The sequence below is a fragment of the Rhipicephalus sanguineus genome, chromosome 5 (assembly GCF_013339695.2).
Source record: "Rhipicephalus sanguineus isolate Rsan-2018 chromosome 5, BIME_Rsan_1.4, whole genome shotgun sequence".
Classification (NCBI taxonomy): Eukaryota; Metazoa; Arthropoda; class Arachnida; order Ixodida; family Ixodidae; genus Rhipicephalus; species Rhipicephalus sanguineus.
In genome coordinates, this window is record NC_051180.1 from 176,847,923 (window position 1) to 176,868,274 (window position 20,352).

Genomic DNA, 20,352 nt, shown 5'->3' on the forward strand with positions numbered 1-20,352 from the left:
AAAGAGAAAGAAAAAGGGAGAAAGAGAGAAAGGGAAGAGAAAGATAGAAAGAGCAAGAAAAAAAACCAAAAACGCCAGGCCCTGCGCTGAAACCGCAGCACAGTCACAGCGAAAGCCGGAAGAGCGGCGTTTCTAGAGGCCCGTTAAGCTCTCTTGGGGCTACAATACAAGTACACTAAAAGGTACCCACTACGCCATAAATCACAATTTGAACCTGAGGAGTTACTGACAGGACCCCCTAATGGGGGGCCGTGGTAACCGCTGGCTGCGCCCACACAGAGGACAGAACGCCATGGCAGGAATTGCTACTTTTTTCTTTGCTGTAAGCTAACCGTCCATCATGCCCATGGCAAGATGGCAGAGATTTGGCTTCACTTACGGGATGTAATTTCTACTCCAAAATTTTTTTAGAACCTACTTGGTGGAGTTAACGTTTCAGCGCGAAGACCAATCGTTCACTGTGAGATAACAGCTTACTTTGCTTTCTTTAGAGTTCTCTTTCTTTAAAACTGTTAAAAAGTTTTTACTTTTTGTTAATGGAAAAACTAATCCCGTTGACCTGACAGTTCGTGCCTAAATTCTGAACATTTCTGTACATCCTGCGCAATCTTCCTCCATAACCATGTCATGTTCAACCATCTTTTGTGCCTTATTATTCAAGTTTACGCTTTATTGTATACGCAGGAACGATTATACCCAAAAAAAAAGGTTCCGAAAACTTCCATGGGACCTCTTGTTATCAGCTACATTTTATGTAGCCAAAAAGGCTTCGATGGCCAAAATACACGAAATAGTTATGTAATTCTCACAGTGTTAAAGCAATATACAATAGTGCAATGAATTATATATTTCTAAAAGTAATAACGTAAGCACCTAGTGAACATTGGTACATTGGTAATGTAGGAGAAGACTTTGCACAAACTGTTAAGTTGTTCCACATTTTCACAGTGGCAGAACCAACAGTTAGTTCTCCATAGTCACAATGTGGTTTTAGAAGTCAAAGATTATTTTGGAAAAATTAACCTGGAAGTGTTAGACTATTTCAACCGATGACAAAAAGTAATTGTGGGTTTTTAACTCTGCCATAAAAGAACTATGCTGTGGTTGCACCAGATGAGCCTATTTATTGTGAGGAGATTCAACTCGGTGTTTCAATAGCTGCTGAAGAGTTTGTAGTGCCCTGGTTGCACATGTCATTCCGTACAAATTCCTCGCTTTTGATGCAAGTCATAGAAGTGTAACAAAACAGACTTGGTCCCTGTACAAGTCGTCAAGGTTCTCTCAAAGCTAAATGATCATGATATCTTCGATATGTTAAAACCAAGGCCTCCAAAATCCTGACCCATTGCAAACTTTTGAAGTACTAAAGGTCTGTAGGCAGAAGACCTTGCTCAAATAAAGCTTTATGATCATGTTTCCATGAGGACCCCTACCACAGGACGTGTTTCAGAACTGTGGCCAGCTTTCATCACCGTAGCATATACCATTATAATTTGACTTCCAATATGAAGCAGATATAACATTGCATGACAAACAAAAATTATGAAATATTGACTTTTTCCTAAATGCTGTCTATTCAAAAGAAAAGTACCATATTTTCTCGCGAAAAACCGGTCCCTGCATATAACCCACACCCCAACTACAAACCACACAAAAATTAAAATTAAAGACGATTCCCGCGTACTGCTGTGAAGCCACCTTTCTTGCATTACCATAAACCAGTGCCGTAAAACCAACTTACGCACCAAAATTCGCATATATGTCGCACCCAAACTACAGCTCCGAACTTCTTGGATAATTTGTGAGGGCTTTGCATGAGAAAATACGGTATGCAAGAAACATTTCCTCTATACTAATAGCCAATCACTACATTTAAATGCGATAACGGGGCTCTAGCACATGTTGAATTCCAATAACATTATATATTGACTGCACTGTAGCCTGCCAGCCTTCGCCACACAGCGACATTGCAGGACTTCAATGTTTTGCTGCAAAACAGAGTGCCTGTGCATTGCTTCCCAACATGCTGCACTGCCACAATGCACATAGCTTAAAGCCACTCCTATATGTTTGCTCTCATTGCATTTATCTTATATGCTATGGACTTAGATGGAGTGAGGAAGCCAAGAGATTGCAGATATGATTCATACACTTTGTAAGCCAGAACAGGTAATTCCCATAAAGCCACAATGTTTGACCCCTTCAAGTGCCCTCGGATTTTCATGCTGTCGTGTTAGTTAGGATCTCCATGACAGTAAGCGGCACTGCTTATGTCATACATATGGCCTGGTTTCACTGAAGGGGATGTATCTAATTATTTGGTGCCTGGGTCGAAGAATTTCTTGTACCATACCGCAATTACAGAGTTACTAGCTAAGCAAAAAAAAAAGGAAAGCGAGAACAAAAACGTTTTGGATCAGCATCTCTCTAGTAATACACTTCGATGAGAATCAATGGAAGGGCATAAACTCAGCTGTGAAGAGAAAGCCGGACACACCAAGGATCTTCTCAGCAGTGCCGTCTCCCGCAGTGCCGTCGGCTTCGACACTAATGTCCCAAGAGATGGCATCTCCACCGGCTACTTCGATTGCCTCTTCGCCCTCACCAAAGCCCACCTGCGTGATTGACAAGTATGCAATGTTGGCTTAGTTGTAATGTGATCATGGTAGTGGCCCAGCACACAAAAATATACGACAGAGGGACCAAAATGTAGCATTTTGGGTGTGTTGGTATGACATCGAAGTAGCTATTAGTGAATGACAAGGAAACAGAGAAATGTGTGTCGTTTCATACGCTAGAACTTACATCAGAGAAAGAGAACGGCACTTGTCAGCTCGTGACAGCTGCCAAGGAGCTTTCAGTAATGTTGACAGGTGGGCGAGTTGGTGATAGTGCATGTTAACGTGTGAAGCAGTGCAAGGAGACAAGGCACAAAAGTAATGAAAACGTTTTCCTTCCTTTTGTGCCTTGTCTCCCTGCACTGCTTCACACATTAACATGAAGGAGCTCTCCCTACGGCAAGAACAGCGCGAACATAACAGCACAGGACAAGGAAGGAACACACAACTTCCTCGTCCTGTCCACGCTGTTTTAATTGCCATGAATCACCAGCTCGACCAGCAAGCTCCACTACTGGAACGCTCCCGGCCATGACCACGCCACATTGTAACTGGTATCACTTTTTATATTTGAAGTTTTAAGGCGCGAATAAGACACGGACGAAGAATAGGAACACACACACGGAGCGCCACTTCCAACAACGATTTATTTCGAAAGAGCACAGAACATATTTATACACCACGCGCGCAGTCATCGTGCCTCAGTGCGCAGTCGCATTCAAGTAGCGTAACTCTTTTGGCGATAATGAAATGGAGGCAACGCTGACGCATAGATCACCTGATTCGATTATTTTTTTAGCCTCAATAATTAGTCGTACTGATTTATCAGGACTTCGGCCGACTACCGCGCAGGCGCTTATTCGCGCCTTAAAACTTCAAATATGTTAAACCAACAAGCCCAGTCTGCCATTCTTACATGGTATCACTTGATAAGTCAAGATAAAAATGTTAGCCACTAAAACACAGCACACGAGGGTCAAGGTTCAAGACGTACGTGGACGAAATCTCCATTGGGGGACGTGGCAGCGGAGTCACTGGCACCCGTTCCAAGATCAAGGTCACCAAAATCGATCTGTTGGGATGCAAGGTACTGTAAGCGCACGTGACACAAGCATAGAAATAGAAAAGTAAAATATCAAAAAAGACATACCAGAATAAGACCAGTTCAAAGCGCATGCCAGGCATAAGACGTGGAATAAAGGAGGCTAGTCACATCACCAAAGCCTCCTGCGGCAGCCACATGGTACCTGATACCATGGCACCACATACCGTATATTCTTGCATATAATCCGCACAAAAATAAGATGCAGAAAACTTGGAGCAGGAGTATGAGCTATATGGGAATACTATTTGTATGCAAAGTGGCTTCATGGCAATGCTTTACAGCACTAAAACGGACTAAAATAACATTTTTGCAATCTTCAAGCACAGCTTGTGGGGTAATTTTTATTAAGGTGTAAAATTAATCAGCATGTCAGAAATGTGTAGGCAATACGTGGGGATGTTTCTTATAATCTTCCCACAAAAAACAGCTGGGGGGTGCAGGTAATGCACAAGAAAATATGGTACCGCTTACTTGTATGCACACGTTACGGCCGCTCTGTCAAAAGCTGAGGTTATTCTGAACTCAACTGTGCAAGATATGAGAGTGAGTCCTAATTTGTTTTTTATAGAGCAAACAATTATAAAAGCCAACCTAAGAGCCTTTAGCAGCAGTGCCATGGTATTACTTTTGACCACCAGACACCAATGGCATGATGCTATTGATGACATGATGAGTTTTCTTTTTTTCGTCACATCAGAAGCTGAACTGATGCCCTTTAGATGTGTCATACAATATCAGCTGTAACTTACAATCAACAGGTACTCAAGCAAGAAAAAAGGTCAGAGGTAAAATTTTCACAGTTCACATGTTGGTGCTCGACTACAGATAAAGACTACACAGTTATGAAATGCCTGCTGTGTCCATGTCCTTCGTGCCTTTGTCTCTTGATATCTATGAAAAGTGCAAACACATTCTATGAAATGGCCAGTGAAAAATGAATTCACCAACAGAAATCAAGGCAGTGTGCTACAGTTTTCCCAGCTATACTATTTCAGCCTTTCAGCCATCATGCAATGCAGTTCACTGTTCTTATATATGTGCATATATATGCGTGTGTGCGTGTGTGTGCACAAAAATAGTAAAATAGACAAGCGTGCGAAGTCTATTTTATTTTCCTGTGAGCATTTCACTGGACCTACAAACCCTTTGTTTAAGGACATAACTTAGCCGCGAATGAGAACACACACAACAAAGGGAGGAACACGATGACGAAACGAGCGGCTAACTCTTTCATCGTGTTCCTCCCTTTGTTGTGTGTGTTCTAATTCCTGGCTAAATTATGTCCTTAAGTAAATACCAACTAGGCCAACAAACAGTCTTGTTAAAAGCTATTGTGTGTGTGTGTGCGTGCGTGCGTGCGTGCGTGCGTGCGTGCGTGCGTGTGTGTGTGTGTGTGTGTGTGTGTGTGTGTGTGGTGTGTGTGTGTGTGTGTGTGTGTGTGTGTGTGCATATCAGAAAATAAGCATACACACGGGGTCTAAAAAACAAAACAACTCATTTAATAATGTTGTGGCCAGTGGACAGGCCAGTCTGATAAGTCTTTATCACTCTGATAAAGCCGGTCCACCAGCTGCAATGTTAGTAAACATATTGTTTTGTTTTTTAGACATGTGTATGTTAATTTTCTTGTATTTCTGTGGGTTCAGCATACATTTTCTTTTTACTTACACACATAGGTTGGCAAAAAATGTGGAGCTCACTCAGACTCACTCATGAAATATATTTTGCCCTTAGGGCTCACTCAGACTCGGACTCATCAAAATTTTCCTCAACTGGACTCACTCAAACTCAGAATCACTGAAATTTTTCTCAGCCAGACTCACTCGGACTCAAATTGACCAAAATATTACTCACTTTGACTAACTCAAAGTCAGACTCAAGGCTATATCGAGTCCGTTAGCGTATAATTGGCTTTTTTGACCAAGGTGTCAATGACCTTTAACACCAATATCTCACGTATTTGGTGCTCTACTTGGCGCCTTTTGATCTCAAACCTTCAAATATGAGTTATCAGTGGTTGCAATCCAGTAAGGACATTTTTATTGAAAGTGGTGACTCACACGAGATATTTTATCAAGAACTTCCTGTGAAAGAGTTCGCGGGGGAGGAGGTCAACCTGCCCCCCCCCCCCTCACCTCTTCTACGTAACTCACACCTCTGATTAATAAATATTGAGCTGGCGTATGAACGCTGGTGCTTTGAAGTATGTGTGAGTTGGCGGGAGTATAAACGTAAGCCGACATAAGGCTGATAGTAATGCTGAAGTTGTGTAGATAGAACCATAGGTCGGCAAAGAAGTGTGGAACTCACTCAGACACACTCAAGAAATATATTTTGCGCTTAGGGATCACTCGGACTATGACTCACCAATATTTTCCTCAACCGAACTCACTTGGACTCGGACTCACTAAAATGTTTCTGATCCGGATTCACTCAGACTCAAGCTCAGCATAATATTACTCACATGGACTCACTCAGACTCAGACTCACAGCTCAATCCGAGTCTGAGTGAGTCGACTCATGAGTGAGTTTGCCGACCTATGCTTACACGCATACACAAAAACACACAGACTCCTTGAGCTAGACACTCGCGGAGGAAGACAAAACTTGCCTTACATATTTAAATACCTAATCAAATACTGAAAACATTTGCCCTAATGAAGCTTCCAACTATAGTCGGATGCAACTTTATATAAGTCAGCGGCATTTCCTCCTCAAAGGATTGTGAACACACGCCTGCACCAATGCGTGTGCACTCGGGACTGACGTCATGAGCATGATGCGTGGTGGCTCCGCCTTCGGAGAACATGGCACGTGCATGAGCGGCACTATTTCTTTAGTCGCGGAGGCGATCGGCTGCCACGCTTCGGTCGTCTGGGCGGGGCCTCTCCTGACTTCTCAAGTTGTATCCGACTGTAGTTGTATCACAGCAGATGCCACAGTTTACAAATTATAGTCGGTGAGTTTGCAAGGATATCCACTCCATACCAATTATCAGAAAGACACCAGGTTCAACATATTTATGCGTTAAGTGTGTTACAAAGTAAATTAACATTCCAGTTATGCCTGTGATTAAATGCATATAGCATTTCATTAACAGCAATTCCTTTAAAAATTGAAGTGGAAGCGCAAATTCAACTGCTTATATCTTGAAACTGCTGCCATCTTATGAATTCATTTTTGCTATATATTAGCGTTCATGCAAGTTCATTTCTGAAGTGCATTTCTGAAGTGAAGTGCAAGATGCTATCATTCATAAATTGCGATATGTGCCACGTAGTAACTTGTAAGAACATAAGTCGTGGAGCATTGTTGAATAATTAGTTATGCATTTCCATTCATTGCATTAGTAATGTCTGCTTCTGTCACATAGGTCAGCAAACCCCCTCACGAGTCGAATCACTCAGACTCACTCCAACTCGTACCAATCCGTGAGTTCCAGTTCGAGTGGGTCCAGCTGAGAAAGAATCTGACAAGTCCAAGTCTGCGTGAGCTCAGCTGAGTGTAATTTTGGTAAATCTGAGTCCTTGTCAGTCCTGCTGAGTATAATTCTTGTGAGCTTGAGTCCAAGTGGGCCGGCTTCAGCAGGACTCCAATGAGTCTGAGTGAAACTGGGTGAATAGAATTCCGGTGAGCAGAGTGAGCGCTCCATGGAAATATATTTTGTGAGTAAAAGTGAGTGAGTTCTGTTTCTTTTGCCAACCAACAGCAAAAGTGTAGCTGCAAATTATCAGTACTAAACAGTTCATGAGGTGTCTGTGGCTGCATTACCATATGTTGCTAACCGCCTCCGTCCGGCACACATAAATTGGCAAGCTCTCTCTTGAATTGACTCTCTCAGACTCAGACTGACCAAAATTTCAAACAGCCAGACTGGCTGTGTGAAATTTTGGTAATTTTGTGTCCGTGTTACTCTGGCCAAACTGAATATTGGCAATTTTCAGTCCAACTGAGCCCGGTTGAGCAGAGTTTCTGCGAAACCAAATGAGACCGGCTGAGTAAACTTTGGGCAATTATAACATGAGTGAGCCCAAAGCAAAAGAATACATTTTTTTTCAGTAAGTCCAAATGAGTTTGTTATTTTGTCGACCAATGGCCACAAGGAATTTTTTTACAACAAAAAAAAAAAACGAACAAGCAGCTGGTATGACAACCATGTACTGTATAAACACGTTAAATCTCTCCAACAAACAGCAGCCACTGAAAAGTTACCTGGTCATCACTGTTGCCGTTATCAATGTCCACTGGCAGCACGGGCAGCGTTTCCTCAACCACCTCGGGTGGTTCACCGTGCCGCCACTGGTACGTCGTAACGTTGCCATGAGTGATAAGGAATTGCATCAGCGGCACCGCCTTGCTGCTGCCATCTGCTTTGCTGCATAGAACAAACAAAACCAGTGCTTCACATCAAAAACATTCAAAACATCTTGTTCACTTTTCACAAAAAGACTAAAAATGCTACTTGATTGCTAACTCCAATATTACACTAATTAAGTATAGTTAGGTTTGTTGAGCTGTCTGCAAATGAAAACTCTTATTAGATGAACTACTTTACAGGCTGTATTCACATCTTGCATGCGTAAATCTGAATTCGCAGGTATCAAAACAATGTAGCACATGTGATACATTGTTTTGATACCTGCAAAATCAGATTTATGATAAATTCAGCATTACAGGGTCAACTTCATTGGGCTGCATATTGTGGCAGTGGATCACTTTGCTGAAGACATTACCACGCATGACAAATTGTGTGATGGGTTGTGTTCCGGCAGCCACGCCAAAACTATAATTTTTGTATACTCGGATTCAATATAACCAATGACAAATCACCCACCTATTTTGAGACTAAGGTTTCTTTATTTTTATAGAAAAATAGAACATAATTAACAACAAAAGAAATTTATTTTTTAATTACATGCTAATTATGATTACCTCAAAATGCACAAATCAACACATCACCACCTTCTCTTTCTTGCAATAGAATATCAAGTGCCTTGAAATAGAGCTGTGCAAATTTGGTCTCATAAACGTTTCCGTAGGACCGATGCCACAGCACAAGCAGCCACTAACCTTGATGGCACAGTGAAGCCAAGGAACAGTCTGTAGAGATCAATGGCCGGCTGAGCCTTGTGCAGTTCTTTGACGGCGCCTTCAAAGAGGCCAGGTAACTCATCCAGTAGAGAGAGAAGTTCCTTCTTGATGCACTCGCCCTGCAAGAAATATTCATCCATTACAGCACATGAAAGCAAAGACTGTCATCCTGCTGACTGCGGTATGACCACACATGTAGTTTCAGGCACACCTTAAATATCTGTTTCTTCAGTATAGCCAAAAAATCATACATGTCTGCAGGAGCATAATCAAGATCCCAGTTTTTCTTTACTATCACCGTTATTTAACGATACGCAGGCTCAATATGCCAATGTTCTATTGGTGTGACAAAGGTAAGTACCCTTGCTGAAACACGGACACCATTACTTGAGGTTCTATTGTTAATTTAACATAATTTTGGGGGATTTATGTGTCATAATTGTGATGTGATTAGGAGGCACGCTGTAGTGGAGGGCTCTGGAAATTTTGACCACCCAGGGTTCTTTAACATACCCCGAGATCTAAGTGTGTGGGCCTCTAGCATTTCACCTGCATGGAAATGCGACCAAGATTGAACAAGTGTCTTTTCGGTCAGCAGCCAAGCACTGTAACCTCTGTACCACTGTGGCAGCTAAGTTATATTGTAGCATACAGAATGTTCTGCTACACCACAGTTTTTGCCAGAACAAGTGCGGTGTCAGAATGTGACAGATGTAGAAGTTGTTATGCCAGCACACAAGCCAGGGCAGGAAACTGATGCAACAAGAGGTCCACATCATTAGAGTGACATGACCGTTACAAAATGTGCTCTAAAAGGCATCTCCCAAAAGCACTGTACTACATCAAGGCAAAAATGTGGTCAGAATAAGGAGCAGAATTTTTGTCTTTGTTTTTTTTACCTTTATGCCCAACTGCTTGCATTCTTGTTGATACCTGTCCCTCAGGTCTTGGGCATGCTTGGCATAATCGGCCTCTTTCTTGACCGCTTCCTGGTTAAAAACGGCACACAGAGCAGAAGTAAACACACACCGCTCACAAACCTCTGAGCATTTGACATCCTTCTACTGCCTCTAGCAATATTTTGTGGCAGTTACCTCTTGGATCTGCTGACATTTTGCTATCTGCCGCTTCAAGGCTGGTACTTCATAGTTGACGGTGCGTATGATCATCTGAGCAGCCTCCGCTGATCAAAAAATAAGCAAGAAGTCAGTGCTTTTCCTAGCTGATAACTTTACTGTTGGCAGCTTATGAAGTGATGATTAGATTAGATACAATGGCTCTCACCAAGGTAAACATTGTCCTTTTCGTAAAGGCGAATGATTTCCTGCCAGTCCTTCATCCGCTGCGAGGAGTACCGGCCAAAGAGGTTCTTCGTGCTGGCCTCCGTGTCCTTCAAGATTTCCACTATCCTCTGGCAGTGAAAGTAGTGGATGTCTGCACATCAAACAAAATATGCTGTGAGCCTTTCTATATTTAACACGACGTCACAGTGTGACGTCACGTTCTCTAGCTGCGGCTGCAAATGAAGTACAAATGATAAGCTTACACGTTCCCGCGAGGAGGTTCGTGATTTCCTCGACCTCTGGCATGTCCTGGATGGCGCCATTGATCTTCTCTCGTACGACCAGTGCCTTCGCTTGCCAGTCCTTGTTGCAGTGTCGTCTGCTTATCAACCAATCTGGAAATTACGCACAAGTGAGAACGGTCTGCCAGCAGGCATATATTTGACAATTCCCTGCATATCGCTGAGTGGCAAAAGTAATTACATAGCGTTATTAAGTTATAGCGCTCAGTAGGTGCACTTGCGTTAGACATGCGAGCGAACTGTACCCCAACTAAAGTTACTGCAATGTAAGGAAATGTCTAAGCGAGCAGATATAAACATTCGCGCGAACATTAAACTGCTAACTCTCCACGGTGCTTCTTACGGCGAGGCAATTTGACGGAAACTCGTTAAGTAATCTGGTAAACGAAAACAAGCAACTTCAATGGTCGCAACTTACCCAGCAACTTGTTGGTTTGGATATCAATGGGAAGCAAGACCTCGTCCTGCGTGGAAGGAGAACAAATACTGGGCATCGACAGAGACGAAGCAACGCGAACGAGTAAACGTTCACTGACTTCAGCAGGAGCGAGTTATCGTTCACGAAAGATAATTCGAAAACGATGAGTACGCGATTCTGAAGCATGGCAGGATGCGAGCTAGCAGACTACAAAATATCAAGTGTCGTTGCTCTACTCAAACAGGACGCAAACGCTACAAGAATGCCCCGTTAACAAAATCAGTAACGCAAATTAGACATTTAGAAACAGTACCTGCATGGTCGTGCGATTGTTTGACGTAAATAATCAGTAGCATATGACACGATTTCACTTTCCGCACGGCAACGAACACGCAAACACATCGGCCGTGAGCCCGTGGTCGACTAGGCCTGCTCGAAGTTTCCAAGTATTAGGAGGGCGCTGCAAAATAGCCACAATAAGTTCACTTCAGTCCATAAAAATAGTAACAACGCCTTCGTGTTCATTCCTTATTTTATGAGTGTTTCAAGTTTCAACAATTTTAGAATAAACGCAACAAAGTTTAAACGTTTGCTCCATTTCGCGCGAAAGTTTATTTACCAGTTTCGGACGATAAATTGAGCAGCTCTACTAAAGAGATATTATCTCAGAGGTTGAATCACGAAAATACTGAGCCTAGCACCCGTAAGCGTTGCAGAATAATACAGCGCCACCAGTGGCGTAGCTGGGGGGGGGGGGGAAGCACACAGCCCCCCCCCCCCCCCAGTTTATTTTTCCATGGGATACAGAGCACAAGATGACACTCGACCCCACTTATCTGTCCAGACCCAATGTTGGATCTAGGAGGTGCCCCCCCCCCAGAAAAAAAAAAAAGAAATCTGCCTACGCCACTGAGCGCCACTTGCAGGTGTCAAATACACCTGAAAACTGAATTCGAGGCGCATACGCACATCTTACCGGTACAACAGCGTACAAAACTGGGCGAGTTGGTTGAACTTCATGGTTTAAAATGCAGCGCAAAAAAATCACAGCATATCCACGGGGTGAATGATGATGAGTGGGGCGAAGCTACGGAGGGAATCATCTGTAAACCGTGAAACTCTTCCGTGAAATGCGCCCAGTACATAATATAAAGAGTGTGAAACATCGTGTATATATTAAACATCAAACTTTTATTGTACTGTTGGTTTACGTGGTCCCTTCATTATCACTTGTGATCGGTGAAATGCAAGGAAGAAGTCCGCTCCCGAGCGAAAGAGCGCCAAGAGCGACCGCATTCCCCGCTCGCCCTGTACGAATTAAAGGCAAGGCTAGAGGGAAGACAGGATGGACAGGACGCGCGTTCCACGACGCGAGGTCGGTAGCATGCCCAACGAAAGCCAACGGAACGCGATCGTGCAAGTGCTCCGGCTTCGCATCGCCTCATGGTTCCATTTAGCGTCCCAAAACCAAATATATTGCTCAAGGTGTGCCTTGCGTTTTTCGTAGAAATAATTTCTTTATCATGTACATTAAGACGAAAAGTTGAAAGCTCACTAGAGTGTATCGCCCGCAAAGTATGTCTTTTAGTGTGATTTAACTCTCGTACGGCAGGGTACTCGCGCCGTTGCCGGTCCACCTCGCCCGTTGACGATCGGGCGAGGTGGCTACATACAACTACTACTACTACACTTTAAGAAAAACATCTGGCGTTCTTTCGTTCTGCTTTTACAAAACATCTGGCGTCTTTCGTTGGTTTATTTCATCAATCAACGGCGTTTTGAACAAAATTTTTATTGTTTAATCACGCACAGGAGAAATCTCACCAGGCACTACCTTGGAGGTAAACAATGGCTGCTAATGGGAATGAGAGACAGAAGAAGTCGATCGGCTTTTAGCTAACACTTACACTTCTACTTCTACTAACGTTTCCTACTGGAACATGCCAATGGCTGCTAATGGGGAATGAGAGACAGAAGAATTCGGCTTTTAGTTAACGCGCACGCTGCGAATTTTTTATTGTTCAACAACGCACAGGAGAAATCTCCCACCGGCACCACCTTGGAGGTCAAAGCGTAAGACTTGTTACGGACTACTACGACGACTACGAGGGACGAACGGGTGCCGCCTAGCTTCGCCCCTAAAAGACGATACACAAGAAGAAGGAGGACAGTCAAAAACGAAGATACTTGTTCGAAGAAACGAACAAGCAGTACCGCTGCGTGTGCACCCTGTACGCTGCGGAAACTGTCACGTTTTTCTCAAGTAGGCTGATTTCACAATCATGAAGATGGATGGATGGGGCGGAAATGCAAGTATCATGGTTTTTCTTGATATGGAAAGCTTCGATAATTTCACGTGATCTTTGATCCATATGTGCCTGAAGATTACATCCCGCGAAACACAAAACATCTATAAAACGTCTTTAAAACATTAAACCTCTATAAGACGTTTTATAGGGGTTTCGTGTTGTACGTGTGAGCTATCCAACAAAGGGTACAACCACAGGAGCGACAATGAGAAGACAAATGTGATATGTGGGCGTGCCCTTCAACGTTTATACTCCCGCCGACTCGCACATACTTCAGAACACTAGCGTTCATACGCCATCTCAATATTTATTAATCAGAGGCGTGAGTTACGTAGAAGAGGTGGGGGGAGGGGGGGGGGTGGACGCCTCCCGTGGCGTGCTTGTGCTGGCGCTAACGCTGACACTGGCGGCGGCGGCGGCGTTCACGCTGGCGCTCATCGCGGCGTTGCGCAGAAGAGAATGAGGCTGATTTTAAATATGTTTTAAAATCAGCCTCATTCTCTCGTTAAAACTGATTTTAGATATGTTCCAAGCCATATTTGTAGGGATGGGCGAATAGTGAATTTGAGGTTCGAAGCGAATCCGAAGCGATCGTGATTTGGTCGAATAATTTCAAATCGAATAGTTTGAATAGCATTTACCGCATAATATTAAGAAGAGCATTTTTGTCATGACCCTTGCACAATATTTTTAAGAATTGGAACTATAGGTATGAGTCATTTTTTTTTTTTTTGGTTTGAAGTGAACCAGCCTTGAATAGTATCAAGATTTGAATAGCAGTATGGTTATAAGAGGTACAATACGTTACAATTTAAAAATTACTATACTAAGCGCATATAAACACGCGTGTACATTTAACCTGGAAGTGTGGCTTCGCGGCAGTGCAGATTTCCCCTGGATGGGTCGTTTCACGGCACAGCAATCAGACGCTGCAGTGAAACCACCTTTACAGGGGGTTATACTCGTTCATTTTGAATACTTCGAAATTTCGAATAATCTAAATTCGTATCGAAGTGAATTGGAATACTGTAATATTCGTTCAAATATTCGAAAGGCCCGAATATTCGCCCATCCCTACATATTTGCCCTTGATATTTCGTAGGTGTTGTGTGCGTCTCCACATAAACCTGTCTCACTCGTTATCTCGCCTTTGAAATTTAGTGTCAGTACTCCTTTAAAGGGACACTAAAGGCAAATAACAATTTATGTCAGAATGAAAGCTCAATGTATGACAACGTCTAAAAAGGCAACATTATCAACAGCAGTGCCCTACTTACTGAGATATTAGGCTAAATGTATTACACGATGAGCGCCACGAGTGGGACATTTTGGAAGTGATCCCAATGACGTGAAAGAGTCCGACTACAATTAATCACTAGTAATCAAACTAGCTGCAATAAAAAAAGAACCTTCCGTGCATCAAGAGACGCAATAAAATGCTGCTTGTTCGTTTCTGTTTGATTCATAGAAAAAAAGAACCTTTTTTGGCATTTAGACTTCTTTTATGCAGCCAACTGAAGTCCATATGAAATGTTCCAACCTGGCCGCAGCAAGAACAGGACCGGGTTGACTGCAAGGTAGAGGCATTTGTCCTGCCTGCAGTGGGCGCAGTCAGGCTGATGATGACGCACACCCCTTCCTCCCCGCCCCCCTTTTGAAAGTTTTGATACCCGGTCAGTCGAATTTCGACTGTCTGCAGCTAAGAAATGTATTGGATAGTAGTGAAATTGAGAACGCTGCCATATCGGCGGGAGCTAGCATGCATGCTTGTTAGTTGGTCGCAAAACTTTATTGAGGTCCTGCAAGGCGCGCGTTAGCACGCAGCGGACGACTCCCACGTCGGGACCGTCAGGCCAAGCTTGTACCCACAAATATTTAAGGAATTATATTTTCAATTTGAATCTGAGTGGTGAAAAAATGACCGCTTGTGTTACCCAACAGTGGTGTGAGCCAATCAGTCCGTGTAGAAAAAAAAATCACACAGGTACAGACACAAATGGCGTATTTTGGCCGTCGGCGTCACCGTGATGTTCCGCATAAAGTCAAAACGACAACATCGCTCCGTGCGTCGTATATCTACGAGCGGGTAAATTAAGGATCGTTCACACCGAAGGCGGAGCAGTCAAAGCGGAGGAAACCTCCTCTCTAGGCGGCGAAAGCGGGCGGAAAACGAGGCGGCGAGCCGGATCTCTCGGAGACCAATTTTTTCCGCCCGCCGAAGGTCTCTGCTTTGCCGCAGCCAATCAGGACACCATGGGACGGTGGCGCTTGTGTAGACATCCGCTTGGGCCGGAAATGGCGAGAGATCTGCGCAGGCGGCTCGTGTGCACTTAAGCAGAGCCACGTAACGGCGACACGTCTGCAAAAGCGCGAGATGCCCCGCCTCCTCGGCCGCGCGGGTAGCCAGGTACGTGAGCCGTGTGGTCTGAACGGGTACGCGCCATGCGCGCATCGGCCGCCTCGCCGCGTTGAAAATAGCTTTGGCCGCTCCGCCTTCGGAATAAACAAAGCGTGCGAGGTCTACCGACGATAGCATTTGCTGTCGAAGCAGTAAAAGTGCTTCGACAGCAAATGGAAATAAAATAAGCATTGAATTTCACTTGTTCTTTGATGGGGATAGATATTATGACCAAGTAGTGCGCCGTTATTTTTTCGCTAGGTACGCTCAATGTTGAGAAATTGCGAAATTGGCGGAAAAGTGGTTCTTGCGGCCAAAGTTCGTAGTTTTTTTGTTTTTTTTTTTTCGTGTGAACAAAATGTTTTTTGTTAATCTAACTTCGAAATCATTGTTCTGGGTCTAAAACCTGCGCCTAGAGATAACTTCATCAAAATCGGGACCGGGACATCGTGTTTGTTCTTATCTGGACACACCCCCGATATTTTCCAAATGGGAGTATTTCACGCTGCGAAGAAACGGACAATATTAAAATAACGTAGTAGTACCATAGATGAAAATGGTGTGATCCATATTCGGAAAATTGAGCAGTTGCCCTGCTTTCCTTTATAGATTGGGCCAAAATAAATGCAGTAACAGAAAAAATATTGGCCGCCATCCCGCCCTGCGAACGTGAATGTCCAGCGAAGCTATATCAGACACCGCACATGCTGATGGGGTGGTATGTTTTATTGCGATAGCAATTATATGGACAGTCTCGGCTGGTTTTCACCGTATGCGTATATATATATATATATATATATATATATATTATATATATATATATATATATATAAGCCACAAAGAAAACTATATCAGAAATAATTTCTGACGCGCGGAATCGAACGGCTGACCTCTCGCTCCGCAGCGCGCGGCTTTAGACGGCTAGACCACGAAGAGCCTTTCAGCATGCTAACGGCGAGCTATTTATATACACCATTTACTTCAGCGTGCTTTCTTACTCACCAGCGAGATGGCGCCAAGTGCGCGACGAGGGCGCGCTTTAAAGGGACCAACAAATGATTTTTCTCGACCCATTTTTTTACCGCGCGACAGAAAGCTCACCCTTCGCAGTGTTTATAGCTGCAGTAGGTAATCTCAAAAGCACGTAGTTATTTTACAAGCAGTATTTTTCGGTCTGAAAGTCTCTAAACACGGACGGAGCTTGAATTGTGTTTATTCACAACAAGGTTGCGAGGATGACCAGGCAAAAAAGCTGCATTGAGCAGCTTGAGGGGAACCTGGCCACCTCATACACTGGGCGGCTTCACAGCGGTCAAGCACACGGTATACATAATGAATGGACTAACAAAAACAAAAACAGTAAACATCCACGGTCGGAATAAATAAACAAGGTTATTGTGGAAGCATATGAAAACAAGGGGAAGAAATTAGGCGAAGTGCTAAAGACATAGAAAAAGACAAACAAATGAACCCATGGCAGCACAAGCAATCACATAAATACGTCGCGTAGCCTTTTTAACGACAGAGTAGATACACTGAGGCCATTTTCTTTGTATAATTGATTTAGAACAGTAGGTAAACAAAACTGTAGCATTTGGTCACCGTATTTAGTTCTGTTTTGTTAACGATCCAAGGTTCTAAATGACGAAATTTATAAAAAGAATTATGTTGCTGTAAGGATGCCAATTTTGTTAAAGCGTTATCATTCTTACTTTTTTCCATTCTATACATGCGGCAAAGCCTATATGTGTACAAGATTCAATTTTATAGTTCTAAGCTTTGTAAACAAAGGAGCAGTATGCCAAAGATATGGCACCCTGGAGACAAGGCGTATTGCTCTTTTTTGTAATACCATCAGCTTGTGAATGTTCTCAGCTGAAGTCGTCCCCCAGACTAGAATTCCGTATTGAACTAGGGAAAGAAAACATTGAATTATATAACATCATATTAATGGATGTAGGAAGATAGTTACAATGGCGACGCATAGTACCTATTGCTCTAGATAATTTACTAACTAAGTGATTCACTTGGCAATCCCACTTGGCTTTCCACTTCCACTTGCCAATTCACTTGGCTTTCCTCCAGCCAAGGCTCTAAACACGGACGTACCTTTCCTCTAGCAACGCTGAGAATTGATAGCGATGCCGCCAGCCCTTCTCGCGATTCGTGAAAGCTATCGTTATTCTGCTTTCGCAGGAGTTCTTGTAACTATGCTTAACCACCTTTATTTAGAGCTTTTCAACTATTTTTGAAGATAACAAGCTGTTACAATGAGATTATGTGGCATTATACACCTTCCCTGTATTTGTACCGCGTTGTGTGCGCATGCGTCCAAGGTTGCCTGCGCCTGGGTCATGGGTGGCTTGTCCCGGCGTCGTTACTCTCTCGATGCACGAGCCAACAAACCAAGTCATCGAAAACGTCACTACGCATATGCGGCGCCGCGCCGAGTAGCAGCGCGCGTCAGTTCTGAGACGAAGTGTAGGTAGCAAAACTATGTCGCTCTAAAATCTTAGCGACCTGGAACTGCGTGCACGGTTGTATGATCACGCTGAAAAGTTGCTCAAGACGCGCTGACGAGCGCTGACGAGCATGGGATCATTACGTCACGCGAAGCCAGCGCCACTTTATTGCATATTACAAACTGAGACCTATATGCACATTTTTATGGAGTAATACCTCTTAATATAAAGAAACGAACAATATTTCAAAACTAACAAACAAATCGTCGACCGCGTACAGCAAGCAACGGTCACGTGGCCGGCTTCATCGGATCATTCATGTTTTTGCCGCCAGAGGCGCCACAGGTGATTTTTCGCGAGTTTCAATTAAGAAATAAAAATATAAATCCATCTCTCACGAAAAAAAAAAAACCGGGTTGGTTTGGGTCAGTGCGACGGGCAATCTTTCCATCAGTGGAGTCATCTCATTTTATGTTCTGGGCAGTTGTCGGTCCCTTTAAAGGTCTTCGCACCGCACGTAGCGTTGCGCGCGCTACGCAGGCGTTGCGCGCGCGCGCATCGCCTGCGTGCGCCTCGTGGAGGGAGCAGGGAAGTTGCATGTCTTGTGCGATGTCCGTGCTTAAGTTACAGAGCGTACAAAGGTCACTTCACTCGCTGCAGCGGCCGCGTTTGCGAAACGGCGACCATCGGTTACCAAAGTTAGCTGCTCTGCACACAAACAACCACCGAAAAAAATTCCTGCAGGTACAGTCCTGCGCGTTGCAGTTGTGCACGCGTCTACAGCGAAACCGTTCGTCGGCTCGTCTGTCCACCTCTCCGAATGCCCTTCCTCAGCGTCCGAAGTGAAGACGCAAGGAGCGCGCGCATCTGGAGCAGAGAGAGAGAGAGAGAAAACTTTTATTTTCAAACCCAAGTCCAGGTTCGAGCTCTAAGGTGAGGTTCACTGACCTCCTTCCAAGATGGTTCATATACGGTTAAGGAGAGTTGGCCCCGAGGAGGTGTTTTGCACAGGTTCGCAACCCAGGCCTCCCATGTATGTTATTTTTTTGGAATGAATGACGTTGAGGTGTATTGGCTCTGGGCCGCAGCCAATACTTTTCGGGGAGGGGGGGGGGGCACTCGCTGAAGGCCTTGGCTATTTCAGAAAAAGACCTATTTGTATTATTTTCGGTGAAAAACCTCCCTCTACCAGATTGTCGTGTGGGGGGGGGGGGGGGGTTGTACACGATCGCGGTGTTAGTTAGTCGGCGTTTGTGGTGTCCTGACTTCTTTCTTGTGTCCGTGTTTGCACGCCCTGTCTTTTAGAATGAATACTTACCAACTAGCTCAGCTCTCTGTTATTCTAAGTACCCCCCCCCCCCCCCACACACACACACACATTTTTTTTTTTTTTTTTTGCCATGGCATACAGAGCCCAAAATGACACGATTTCTTGAGAGGCGCGCTCATTCTGTGTGATGGTGTTATGGCCAACACTTCTGCTGTTGCCACGGAAGGAACGTCATGATGGTGTTTTATTGTTTGACCACGTGGGTCAATTGTTGCTGTGACTGCTTTGCCGGCTCAAAAGCTGGCACCGGCGTGGTATGAGGTCGGATCACCTTGAAGCTGTCGGTGGCAGCGTGATTGGCGTCTTTCAACATCTCTTTCAATGCAGAGGAGCACGCGAGCATCTGTTGGTGGTTTAGGGCTGTGGGGTTGTGTGCTTACGTATGCCACGAAACTTTCAGACAGCGTCGCTGTCAAGAAGAATGGTTGCCTTCAGTGCATTTTGAAGAGCCGCGTCGCTCCTTTCCATAGAAGCGAAAATGCACCGCGAAGCACGAAGAAGCAATGCATACGCCGAGATGTCGCGCCGTCTGCTTGCTGCCGCAAATGTGGCGCCACGCTTTGAAGAAAGCGCGCCCGCTCTCTTCTACCTCCGCACTTTCCGAGGCTGCCGTCGCGTCGCTATTGGCCAACTGGCGTCACGTGGGACCGCGCGCAGAATTCGTTTACAGCACGGCCGCAGCTAAGCTCCATGGACTGCTGATGAGCACCATTTTTTTTTTTTAACGTACGGGCATCATTGGAACCTTCGCTGCCAGGCGCATTTACCTTCTTGCATGTTCGGACGTGAATGAACTTGACATCAAGCGCATCACTCTGGTCTAACTGCATAGTAATAAGGGCATATAGCTGCATACGCAGGATGACGACCCCGCACTTATACTTGCAGTGCATAATGTACAGGGGTGTTCAAAAGTTCTCAGGCCGCCATTTCACGTAATCCGCATTCGCTAGTGGCTAAGCAATCACTCACTTTCCATCTGATGCTCAGATAACTGCCATTACGCAGCTACTATTCCATGTTTGAATTCGCTATG

The 20,352-nt window shown here is 44.3% G+C and overlaps 1 protein-coding gene across 3 annotated transcripts in view; it reads right to left on the reverse strand.

Moving 5' to 3' along the window:
• Positions 1 to 2,497: 2,497 nt before the first annotated feature.
• LOC119394467 (CDK5 regulatory subunit-associated protein 3) overlaps positions 2,498 to 20,352 on the reverse strand; it is a gene marked incomplete at its 3' end in the record, with an annotated part of 31,712 nt that continues 13,857 nt past the window's right edge. The window contains 10 exon segments of one of the 3 annotated variants that reach the window (XM_037661770.1): positions 2,498 to 2,615; positions 3,613 to 3,690; positions 7,936 to 8,098; positions 8,794 to 8,933; positions 9,714 to 9,803; positions 9,909 to 9,997; positions 10,099 to 10,248; positions 10,361 to 10,492; positions 10,818 to 10,863; positions 11,131 to 11,250. In XM_037661770.1, the coding sequence (XP_037517698.1) occupies positions 2,498 to 2,615; positions 3,613 to 3,690; positions 7,936 to 8,098; positions 8,794 to 8,933; positions 9,714 to 9,803; positions 9,909 to 9,997; positions 10,099 to 10,248; positions 10,361 to 10,492; positions 10,818 to 10,863; positions 11,131 to 11,136 (1,012 nt within the window). 3 annotated transcript variants of the gene reach the window in all.